Source organism: Perissodus microlepis, chromosome 23 (assembly GCF_051167445.1).
Source record: "Perissodus microlepis isolate ML-2025 ecotype Zambia chromosome 23, ASM5116744v1, whole genome shotgun sequence".
Classification (NCBI taxonomy): domain Eukaryota; kingdom Metazoa; phylum Chordata; class Actinopteri; order Cichliformes; family Cichlidae; genus Perissodus; species Perissodus microlepis.
In genome coordinates this window covers 39,327,436-39,340,445 of record NC_140482.1, presented here as the reverse complement: position 1 = coordinate 39,340,445, position 13,010 = coordinate 39,327,436, and the positions used below count along the sequence as shown (strand labels likewise).

Here is a 13,010-nt window from a genome sequence, read left to right as displayed (position 1 = left end):
TGGCATCTTCACACAATCCAAAGGCAGGAATGTTAAGTTTCCTGTTGATTCTTGATTGGCCACATGTAAGATAGGGAGTTCATGTGGTTGCAAACCATCCAGAGTGAACCTTTCCTTCCTGCAGTATTGTTCTGAACGATAGATGCATCCAGTCAGAAGAAGTAGAAGATGTGGAAATGGGAAGCAAAGTTTGCTTCAGAAGGTCTGACATCTCTTGATGTGTAATCTGGGAATCTCTGAGCTCCTGCACTGATATATCATTGAAACTGCAGTAAAGACCAACCCACTCGAGTATCCTGAATCAGTGTGTTTCTGTTTTAAGATTTAAGATGTCCAAAGTGCAGCTATCACATTAGAAATAATGAAAGACAGAAAGCTAAGCTTTCTGCTAGCTTTCCTTTCTTGTAGCACCAGTGTTCCCTTGTGCTTATATTCAACATATAAGAAACATATGATCTGGTCTTCTTAACAAATGTAAGAAGCACTCAGTTAATCAATTTTGTGCAGAAGAGTCAAAATATACACTCTGTTACTATTATATGCATTTTATGTACCTTTTATGGGCTTGCAGACAGAATCTGATAAAGAAAGTCTAGCTTAACAATGGAAGCTGATAACCACTGCTGTGATACCCATTATCTTAAACTAGAGTTTTAGGGGTTTTCAAGCCTGGCTATTTAATGTAATGTAGCACCAAGCTGCTAACTTGTACCAAAATTGACTCTTGTTAAGCAAGAAAGGTTCAGTAACTTCAGTAAAAGCAGGAACAACCATCTGTTTAGAAATAGACACAATGCTGGGACATTAAAGACTTACATTATCTTGTTAAAAGTTGGTACAATATAGGACTTTGAAGTGGTCCTGAGAGATAATGATCTGTCCCTTAGTCATTTAAAAGCAGGACCACAAAATTTAAGGGGATAAAAACTACACAGAACACTCAAACTGAGCTTTGCTTTGCCATCAGCCTTTGAATTACCCATTGCATGTATGCAGCCTTGTCTGGTTTCTGTCTTTTAAAGTGTCCTTTAAATTGATTTAGCACATGCATCACAGAGTCACTGAGTGAACTGGAGGCAAAGGAGCACTCTTAAAAAGAAAAAAAGAGATGCTTTGGTTAACGTTGCCAAAAAACAGAGCAGCTGAAAGTTGTATAGCACTTTGTAGTGCCTCACAAGCTGATCAGAAAAATACCAAACCCTAATGAAAACTTTGTGCTGATAATATCAGCCTGCAGGCTACTAAACAGTCTGTAGAAAATTTTTCTGACTATAAAAGTCATCATGTCCCTTATTAATTTTTGCAGCTGCGTTTCTTCAAAACATTTAAATGCTTTAATCAACTATTACCTATAATCTGGATAAATCACTGCAATTACACAAAGAAAAAACACACAAATCAGAATTTGCTGGGTTCTGCAACACACTTTAGTAAGAGTTTCCATTTATTTCTGAAATTCGTGGCATCGGTTTTTCATTAAATCTGTTTTACACAACTGTGCTCTTGTTTCAGTGGGTGTGTGCTTATGTGCACAAGGACGACAATGCCCGAGTGTGTGTGTGTGTGTGTGTGTGTGTGTGTGTGTGTGTGTGTGTGTGTGTGTGTGTGTGTGTGTGTGTGTGAGAAACTGTGTGTACACATGTCTGCCTGAAAGATACACAGAGGAATTGTGTGTTTGTATGTGTCTGCTGCCCTGCTGATGGTGGAGAGAGCAGTGCGGCAGCGCAGATGAGATGAGATTAAAGCCAGTCAGAGGATCAATTAGAGGCAAAACATCAGACGGCTACACAGCTACGGCCAGCAACAATGAGATTAGCCCCGAGGTGGAGCAGAGAGCAGGCAACCACATCTGTGTGTGCATGTTTGTGTGTGGATGTGAATGTGTGGACAGAGACAGAGAGATGGGGGAAAAAAGAGGAAATGAAGGGGGCTGGGAGAGGCGAGTAACACATACATTAACTACAGAAGCAAAAAGGAACAAAGCATGAAAAATTCTGGTTTATTTCAGTTCAGGTTTTGTTTTTAGGGAACATGATACCATCATTTCAATCATGTTAAGTGTTGAGATTTCAAGTCTAACAGGGCTACAATCAACACCAGTCAGCAACTGGATTTGATTGCACTGCGTACTTTAGGGTTTCACCAACATGTCCTTCAAACTGAACTAAAAGAAAATGTTTTTTCCAGATATGATATCCTAATTTGAAGGATGGCATTATCTGTCTGTGCCAAAATTGTGCAAATCACGGCTGGAAAAAATTACATTTTACAATCCATTAGCACGGCAAAAGTTTTGTTTGCTCATTTAGTCCAATCTCCTCCTGCTGCAGGCTTCGTGGCTCTGTAATAACATCACCCAACTTCCTTCTTTGTTCGCTGACAGACAACAGTCTTTGTTCCAGCAAACACTAAAGGGACATGTCGCTTGATCATTAAGGCATGCTTTTTCAGGGCATTTGCTGAAACAACTGATGCCGTCCATTTTCTTCGAAGAAGAATCTAATTGAGGGAGTTGTTAGACTGTTTAGATGAGTTTGGAAAATTAATAATGTAACTGTCAGATTCCCAAACAAAGGAAACATTTTTCAAGAGAAGCACAACGACAGCGTCACTTCTTTGCTAAAACTGCAAGCAATTTTAAGAAAACCTATGAAAATGGATTGCTGTGCAAAAGGGAAGATGGTGAAGGGTATGGAGGAGGTAGAGTGAAAACACAAAAAGTATATATATGAATATAACACAAAGAAGTTGCACAACAACCAAAGTCTATATTAGTTAAAAACAGTGAAAAGATGGCATTTTGTGTCAACCGTCAGCTCTGACGCGCAGCACACACAGCTTAACTCACCATGATATAATGGCGCTGCATCTCTGACTTCTCACTGGCCAACTTGTCACACTCGAGCTTCAAACTGGAGAGAGAGGGAGGGGAGAGGAGGACAGAGTCAGACCTTGTTATTCAGCTCGGCAGTCTTCCTTCTAAAAGTGCTGACACCAGGTGACTTCTACCCCCCTTCATCATCATTACCTCCACTTTCACCGGCGGCACTGTCATCACTTTCATCATTGCTTCAACCGCCACCATCATCATCAGCAGCAGCACCACCTCCGTTCTCATCATCCCCCGCCACCATTTTCATCTATATCATCGCTGCCAACTGCATCACCATCATTAGCACCATCATCATCATCATCATCATCATCCTCGCCTTTATTAGTCAGTGGCAGCGTGTTCGCCACACCTGACATGTGTCGATTGACAGGAGGAGGTCAAACTCCCTCTGAACTCCAGAGACGAGCCGAGCCAAAATGTCTGCTCACTAAACCAAAGAAGAGGCAGCGAAGCAAAAAGTCTAAATATAGTGTTGACGCGTTCTCTGCGACCCTTTCCCTGCGACAGCCATTAGCTGTAATCATGTCAGCGTTGATGTCACGCGAGGCGACAGGACAAAGGAGGATGCATCAACAAGTCAGCCTGATTGTCAAATAAAAACGACAGAGGTGGAAAAAAAAGAGCCCCTCTGTGATTTTGATTGAAGCAGCCTTTTATAGCGTGTCAGTCACAGGCGGAATCATCCGATGTGAAGCGTGGGTAAGACTCATCAAAATATGCAGACACACATGCTAGATAGGTTCAGATTTAGGATAAGTCTGTAACCTGTTTGATGGTGTGTGTATATTTATGCAGGGTTGTTCTTTGCAGCTGTCTGCAGGAATGACAGCTCGATTATAGCGAGCGATGGCTCAGTCTTTGCCGCTGTTAGTCTTAACTGGCAGACTGAACACCGTGTTACACACAGGCAATAATGTAAGCTTACTCATACACACAGAATTGTGCTGCTTTTTCTATACTTACTGTAACTACTGCAGTGTAGACTGCAGCTAGAGCCTCCACCCTTGCCCTGACTTTAAATACATAAACCACAATATAATGAAAAAGTATTCCAGCCTGGTATTGTGATAGGATGCCACCTGTATAACAAATCCAGTCAAGAAATTTCCATGGTACTAAATATTCTACAATCAGCCGTTAGTGGTATTATAACAAAGTGAATGCGACTGGGAATGACAGCAACTCAGACATGAAGTGGAAGGTCCATGTAAAGTTACAGAGCGGGGTCAGCAGATGCTGGGCACAGCACAGTGCACAGGGATCGCCAACTTTCTGGAGAGTCAATCGCTACAGACCTCTAAACTTTACGCGGCCTTCAGATTAGCTCAAGAACAGTTCGCAGGGAGCTCCATGGAACGGCTTTCCACAGCAGCTGAGGGAATTATGGAAGGGGTTGTATTTCAGGAGGTGGGCTCAACACTTTAATTAGTAAAAGGAACTCTTAATGCTTCAGCATCCCAAGACATTTTGGACAATTTCATGCTTCCAACTTTGTGGGAACAGTTTGGGGATGCCCCTTTATTGTTCCAACGTGGCTGCACACCAGCGCACAAGGCAAGATCCATGAAGACATGGTTGAGCGAGTTTGGCTTGGAAGAACTTGACTGATCTTCACAGAGTACTGACCGAAACCTGATTTGGATGATTTAGAGCAGAGACTGTGAGCCAGGCCTTCTCGCCCAACATCAGTGTCTGACCTCACAAATGCGTTACTGGAAACGGTTAAAAAAAAAAAAAAAAGAAAGAAAAGAAAAGAAAATTCCCATAAACGCAATTCTAAACCTTGTGGAAAGCCTTCCCAGAACAGCAGAAGCTGTTATAGTTCCAAAGGGTGGGCTGACATCATATTAAATCCTATGGATTAAAAACGGGATGTCACTGAAGTTCATATGTGTGAAAGCAGAAAAGTGAATACTTTTGGCAATAGAAAAAGCAAGTTTTAAACAGTACTATGCAGGCCTGTGAACTCCTTACTGCTTCAATAGGAAGTAGGAGGTTAAGTAGCAGCCAGGTGCTGCTAATCAAAATAAATTTATTAACTCATCATCCAAGAGCTACATCTCAGTCTCCAGAGTCCTCAGATTGAATTTCATGACTATACAACTGTAAAAAGACTAAACAAATAAGGCTTGATGACAAGACAAGGAAAGCCACAAACTCAGTGGATAAAACAGGTGCTGAGAAGCTTTCTCAATGGTTGGAATAGTTTATAATTTGTTTATAGCTGGAAAAAAAGTAAATTCTATGGAATTCACCCAAAGTCCAGGACTCCAAGGATCTTCCAGAAAAAAAAAACAGAAGAGGGAACAAAGATTCATGTCTATACCACTATACAGGACGTGTGGAGCAGTCATGAATAGTAAGATGCCCTCCTAGAGTGAACTGCAAGGATTGCTGCTAAGCAGTGAGAGTGCCTCAGGCAGCAGAAGACAGAGGTGTTAAGGAAAGGCAAAGAAGACCAATGCTGATCCATCCAAGGTACCATTGGCAGACAGAAGAAAAAACGTGCACCAAAAAAAAAAAAAAAAAAAACATCCTACCAGTAGGTACAATTTACAAAAGGCCAGGGTGAAGAAAAACAAAGACATTGTTCAGATAAAAGCAGCACTGGAAGAGGCCCCTTCAGTCTAGTTCATTAAACACAACCACATTTGCGGAAAAAAACTGCTGACTTGACTCTTATCCAGATGACAATCGTGAATCCCACAGCCACAGAAGGTCATTACTGAAAAGTGGATTTAAGCATGTTAATGGAGAGCTGACTAGAACGGAAAAGCATAGCAGAAAAAGAAACAAGGACGGCTGCAACCTTGAGTGGACTGTCGAGGAAAGTTGATTCAAGAACTTGTGAGAGTTTCACAAGGAGTACCTGAGGCGGGTGTCATTGCATCATCAGCCACCACCCACAGAAATGTTCAGGAAAGGAACTACAACTAGAACATTTCTAATATCAAGCCACTCCTGAACCAGATGCAATGTCGCAAGTTCTTATCTGGGCTAAGGAGAAAAGGAACTGGACAGATACTCAGTGTTTCAAAGTAAATGTATCATTTCATTGGAAACCAAGGTCCTAAATATAGAAAAAGAGTGCAGAGGCACAGAAAGTAAGGATGGTTTTTGATGTTCAGTGTGATGTTTCCACAGTCTGTGAAAATTTAAGATGCCATGTCATCTGCTGGTGATTGGCTCACTGTGTTTTTATCAAGTCCAAAGTCAATATAGCCATCTACTAGGAGATTTCAAAGCACTTTATCCTTCCATGTGTTAGCAAACGTTATGAAGATGCTGCTTTTCTTTTTCAGCAGACCTTAGCAACTGCATCCATGCCAAAACATTTGCTGAACATATTATTAATGGTCAGCAAACATTATTTTGCAGAGGTTTGTGATTGGCTAGCCATGTCCGCTGACCTCAAGCACATTGAAAATCCATTGTCAAGAGGAAAACTAGAAACAATTGATCCAAGAATACAGATGAGCTGAAGGCTACTATCAAAGCTTCTATAAAAGTTTGGCAGTGCCACAAGCTGACCACCTCCACGCCAAGCCGCATTAATGCAATAATTTGCAGTAAAGGACCCCCAAGTACTGAGTGTATAAGGAAATTACTTTAAGGGAATTGAACATTATTTAATTAACATAATTTACTTTACTGGATTTCTCATTTTCATGAGCTATAAGAACATAAACATCAAAACTAAAACATAAAAAAAAAAGAATATATTAAAGTTTACGTTCTGGAATGAACATTTTTTTTTTTTTCGCACTATTGTAACTGATGATGGGATATCTGTGTTTGTAAGTAGATAGAAACATCCTCTTCTGTCTTATCTCAGCTCTCATGGTGCTCTCACAGCAGCTGTTCCTAATGTAAACGCTAACAGCCAAACAGTTTACCTTCCCCCCCCCCGCTCTGTCTCCTGTGTTTCCTTTTCTGTCTCCCTTCCTTTATATGTGTATTTTCTGTCACTCTGAACTCTGTTAACAACTCTGTAACCCTGTTACTTCCTGCTTTTTTGTTAATAAGTCACCTTGTGTGTCTTGTGTGCTGGTTTGCCTTACTGTGTTAGCATTTTCCCCTCGTCTGCTCTGCCCTCATTAGATTCACCTGAGTCTTCTTTCCCAATTAGTCTTCTCTGTGTATTTATAGATGGTCTCTTCCTCCTTTACTTGTCAGTTCATCTGAGTTGCTTGGCTGTTTTCCTGTCTGGGTTACTGCCTTTGTCTTTCTCCACGTCTCTGTGTTGTTCTGAAGTTTTAGCTTCTCCTTTTGGCTACTTCTTCGTTCTTCCATTTATTACCTTTAGTTTGACATTTGTCATGCCTGAGGTTTCCTTTTTTTTAAAAAATCCAACCAGCCTCCCATATCAGCTTTGAGGTCTTCATATCAGTAACATTTTTAATGCCCTTTATTTTTATTATTTATTTGCCATAATATTTAAACTCATATAATGATTGGTTCTTGCTGCTGAAAACAAGGATGTCATCTTTGTGCATGACAATGTTTCTCAAGAATCCACACATGTATAAAACAAGTAAACAGTGACCCGCTTTAAAAGAAAATCCACTCTGCAGCAATAACACTCAACATTTATCGTATCAACCATCCAACTCTTTTTATCGATACGAAGAAATTGAGGACAGTTGCAGCCAAAATGCAACCAAGCAAAATAAAGATGTGCACTTGTTGGCTGGTCCAAGTTAAGGATATCTGGTTATGACTGCTCACACCTTGGTAAGCAACAGATGTCCAACCTGATAACACTGACATGTGTGAGGGTTTTTTTTCTTTGGGCTGGTGATTTTAATCTTTAATCCTGTTTTCGTACGAGCAGCCTCCACTCGCCCAAAATGTTCCCCTTCCCACTTACATAAAACCCTTAGCGCCATCCCTGTGTACATGCGTAGGCTGTATGGTGGGTTGTCATGACAACAGGCATCCCCACTGCCAGCCTACCTGGGATTGGCTCCGTGCCTCCTCTGATTGGTGCTCAGCAGCCCCCGGGCCTGCGCCACTGTTCTCAAACGACACTTTGATGGAGTTTTATTGCCGATTCTTCCGCCTCTAAATCGCTCCTGCTGTCATCTTTATTTTGATTTATGTATTCCCTGATCTATTTATGCATGTGAACGAGGGGAGGGGAGAAGAGACGAGGGAAGGAGGGTGGGCTGTCGGGTGGGAAGAAGAAGACAGCGACAGCTACAATGCTCGGTACTATACCCGGGGGAACGCCTGCGGTACATTTGCCTTTTAAAGTCTTCAGCAACAGACACACGCAGCTCAGCAGAATACTACAAAGCCTCGTCTATGGCTCCCAAGCCCCCCACCCAATCCTAGCTCCCCTCCTGAGTCAATAGGAACTGTATGCATGTTCTGTATGCTCAGACAAAAAAGGCATTCTTTCAACTGCGCCGTGACTCTCTGAAGGGGGTTAAATGGTGCTGCTCACTGTTGTGGGAATTACAAAAACCAAAGTCGAGGAAAAAGACGCACAGGGCATTACTGCAGCTTTAGAATCCCCTACAAACAAAAGCGATCAGACCAGAGCAAGGATTTTACACACAATGTGTTACTCTTTCATCTGCCTTTGCCTGTGTCTGTAACCGGCTGAGGCAAGCCTCTGGAAGGTTCTGTGAGTACAGGTACAGAGGAACAAACCAACCTCCTCAGGAAGGAAGACAGGCTTCAAAGACTCCACTCGCACAAAGAGTGGATTTCTTGATGCAGACCCCGTGGCATCCCTCCTCTTTACAACAGCTATCAAACAGATCAGTGAAGGTCGGAATTTGGAAGCACCTCAGACTTCTGGAGCTGTAGCGGTATTTAAGCAGTAAAGGAAGATCAATAGCCGAGGGTAAACGAGATTGATTTAGGTATGAGTCAATAAAGGCTTCCTTAGTGTGCAGTATGGCAATAGAGCTGAGATACTACTGAAACAAAGGCACACATCTCCATTTTTTTCTTACCACAGAAGGGTTCTCTTCAAGTTCACACTGTGCTTGGCTGCAAACATTCATCTTAAAAGTCTAATGATTTTTATTTAAATTCTTGAAGGTATCCTGCAAACAATGATACCATTTGTTGTTTTTTAAAGTGAAAATACAGACTTAACCCTGGCACTGTTATCATATTTTGTTAATTCTTTGTATTCGATTAAATTTAATTAAGAGGACGTGAACCATCAGCAAACCCTCTGTTTGCTACTTCTTTGCAATTCCTATAAAATTAATTATCACTATTGTTATCTGAATTATTTAATATTAAGACAGTAAATGTTCTCTGAATATGCTCACAAATATAAACTACTTCGCTGTCCCTGAGTTTTAGCTAACTGTAGAGTCAGGCAGTTTCCAAGTGTTACTGTTAGTGATTACATGATGTAAAACAAAGTGTTTAAAAAAAAGAAAAAAGGACATACATCCGCATTAAAAGCCATTCCTGACCAAGAAATGGTAGGTTTTTGTTGCCACAACGCAGCTCAGTTTATATGTTTAACATACCGGCTACTGGTACACAAACACAGTATGTTCAATAAACAGAAATCCTGAAAATACACATGTACAGCCTGGGGGTATATTCCTTATTAAAAAGAGCTGCACTTAATAGGCTGTCATATGTACAGCTTTTCAATTTTGTTTGCATGCAGCAGTGTTTTCACCTGTGGTATTGTGCTTGAAGAAACTGGAACTCATCCTTGATCCTGTCACAGGAATCAGAGGTCGTGAATTTCAGCTGCTGTGATGAGGCCTGCAAAAACAGAGAGAGAAAAACGTTAGAGAAGAGCTACTGAGAAGCATGTTGAAAGAGGAAAGAAAAAAAAAAGCAGGATAGGTGAGGAGTGAAGGCAAGAGACGCGAGAGACCAACGTGGGAGAAATAATTAAAAACACGAACATGAAATCAAACAGTTTTCAATTTGCCACAGTCCAACGAGCAAAGCATTACGAAGAAATTGGTTGCCAAGCATGTTTCCAAGTGCGACGGGCCAAATGAAAACCCCCGAAACTGTGTGCATGCTCAAAAACAGAAACATCTAAACTTAATGTTCCTGCCAGCTTTTTAAACCCCTGCAAACGAACTGTTCTCTTACACACCCGCACACAAACCTGACCCACACAGAGATATAATTAGCCATAAATAGATTAAAACACACCCCTACTTAACCTTCAATAGACATAACCCAGACTCAGTCTGTCCTTGGTTTGGCACACACTACTTCTTTACAGTGCTGAAGCAACCTTGTGAGTTATTATCCAGGGCCGTGATGAAAAACAGCGCATGCTGTGAGCCATAACATCCTATTGATTGATGATGCATGAGGTACAATGGTAATACAAAGTGGGTAATGATTATCTTAACATTCCTTTTTGTTATTCCAGCATTCACGTTGAGTGACAGTGAGTAAACATTTAGGCCTGCTTCTTGTATAACTAATGATACTTTTATGAAGATACTTTATAAAAGTATCATTATGGGGAATTTAAATTCCAATGCTGATGTTATGTGTCTCTCTGCCACACTGTAACAGTACTTGCAGTGTTTGGAAATCCCAACAACAGCTGCTTCAAGGCACTTTATATTGTAAGGTAAAGACCCTACAATAAGACAAAAGAGAAAACTCCAGAAATCATATGAACCCCTATGAGCAAGCAGTTTGGCGACATGGGAAAGGAAAAGCTCCCTTTTAACAGGAAGAAACCTCCAGCAGAACCAGGCTAAAGGAGTGGCAGCCATCTTCCATGACCGGTTGGGGATGAGTGGATGAAGACAGGACAAAGATATACTATGGAAGAGTGCCAGAGATAATATTAGCAAATAATAATTAAATGCAGAGCGGTGAAAAAGGTGACTGAAGAAGAAACACTCCATGCATCACTGGAGGCCCCAGGACCCTAGATCTATTGCTGCTGGTTCCTACTCTTGAAAGTAGAGTGGGTGCCTGTCTCCAGAATCCAAACCGAAAGCTGGTTCCACAGAAGAGGGGCCTGAGAGGTGAAGGCTCTGTACAATAACCTCAGTTTTATCTGAAGTTAGAATCAGAAAATTTGAGGTCATCCAGGTCTTTGTATCTTTAAGACATTCTTGCCGTTTAACTACTTGGTGTGTTGTCGGGCTTCATGGATAAAGCTGGGTGTCATTTGCATAGCAGTGAAAATGTATGCTATGCCTTCTGATGATACTGCCTAAGGGAAGCATGTATAATGTAAACAGAATTTGTCCTAACATGGAACCCTGCGGAACTCCATAATTAACCGTAGTGTGTGAAGAGGATTCTCCATTTACATGAACAAATTGGAGTCTGTTAGATAGACATGATATAAACCACTGCAGCACAGTACTTTTAATAACTACAGCGTGCTCTAATCGCTGTAATAAAATGTTATGATCAACAGTACTGAAAGCTGCACTGAGATCTAGCAGGACAAGCACATAGACGAGTCCGCTGTCAGAGGCAGTAAGAAGATCATTCGTAACCTTCACTAAAAGGTGTTTCAGCCAAGACAGCAAGTACTGTTATGAATAACTACAGAGACTATGTTGTAACTTACCCATATGCTAACAAAACAGGTATGACATAGTAGGGCACAGACACAGGATTTCTGAGAATTTCCCCTGTGCTATCTTGGAAAGAGGATATTGGAAGCGGATACTTTGAGTGCTGTGGGCAGGGTATCCATGGGGCAGGCTTGCTCCGACGTGTACTTTGGATGCTCAGTGATGTTGGGATCTGTGCCTTTAACTCTCCTCAAGTCATTCCTGAGGATTCTGGCTGGAAGTGCTGTCTTGTGGGTGCTTCCTTGGTTTCCAAAAAGTTTAAGATGGGTGGTATGTTTCAAGGTAAAAATCACATTAAATTCCACTGCTCAAGGTTTCCCTTCAGATGACTGCATTTGAATTTGCTTCAGTCACTGTTTTTTTATGTTGTGGCCAATCTGTGAAAGTCATGTTAAATTAGCATACATAAAATAACACAATGACGCTGTCTGTTTGGAACTAATTTGGAGAATCACCTGACAAAGTTCGTTTTTCACCACATTAATACAAAAAATAACCGATTTGGTTATGGTGACGAGGACCATTATTTGTGTTTCACTGTTGTCTTTTTTAAGATTTATTTCTGGCATTCTGCCTTTATTGATAGGAAAGCACAGAAAGCAGACAGGAAAGCAGGGAGGGGGAAATGACACACAGGAAATGATCTGAGGCAGATTCAAACCCAAGCTCCTGCAGCAGCCTTCAGCATAAGCAGTGTCAGCTCATCTTTGAGATATTTTGGCGCCACTGATGCCTTTAAAAAGAATCTTAAAAGTTCATTTCTTGGGAGGCAAAGGTTACACGGGTTGATTATCTGTTTCACTGGTAAAAGACGATTAAAGACAGTAAGGCTACCTATTTAAAAGTTTGTGTTACTTTAAACTGGTTTAACTCAAAGCCATGTTTTAATGCCCAGAGAGGCCTGTGCATTCACAATTAACCTGCCACACTGAAAAAAGAAAAAAACAAACAAAAACAGAGCGTTTTAGATATACTGTGATTCAAATGACACCCATGTCATGTCAAAGACACATTGGGCTTTTTAGCAAACAACATCTTTTGCCTAGCCTGGATGTTGCCATTAGCCCTTATTGTAATTCTCTCCACACTACATTCCCCGGGCAGCAGTGGATGCACTGGTTGTGTGTTGGAGCACAGAGAGCATCAAAACCCAAATAGGGACAAAATCTCATTATTTCTCAGCAGGCTGCATAATGGGTCATGTGGGGGGGAGAAAAAAAAAAGAGACATTTTCCACACTGGGATCGAGCAGGTACAAAAAACCATCAGAATTCTGATTGCAGCACTTACAGGAAGCTAGCCCGACATTGTTAGGAATGACCTGTCACTTTGTACCCCGCTCACCACGACATGCCGCTCAGTCTCATTTTTAACTGCAAATAGCCCCCTCTGCATTCATAGAACAATAGACTGAGACTATACGAAGCAACAAGATAGCTTCAGGTTGCAAGAGCAGATCTATTTGATTCACAGGATAAAGTTTTTTTGTTTCTTTTTTTTTGTTAATGGCTCAGTAGCGAGTACTCTACCATGGTTTTAAGTAGGGAAGGCATTCTTTCAGG

General features: G+C 41.2%; 1 protein-coding gene across 2 annotated transcripts in view; it reads right to left on the bottom strand.

Annotated features, from left to right (window-relative positions):
- The window catches only part of tle5 (TLE family member 5, transcriptional modulator), a 55,240-nt gene that overhangs the window by 21,293 nt on the left and 20,937 nt on the right, over positions 1 to 13,010 (bottom strand). For both annotated transcript variants that reach the window (XM_084920992.1, XM_084920991.1), the window contains exons 2-3: positions 9,552 to 9,640; positions 2,849 to 2,912 (exon numbers count right to left, since the gene is read on the bottom strand). In XM_084920992.1, the coding sequence (XP_084777118.1) occupies positions 2,849 to 2,912; positions 9,552 to 9,640 (153 nt within the window). The remainder of the gene's footprint in view (positions 1 to 2,848; positions 2,913 to 9,551; positions 9,641 to 13,010) is intronic.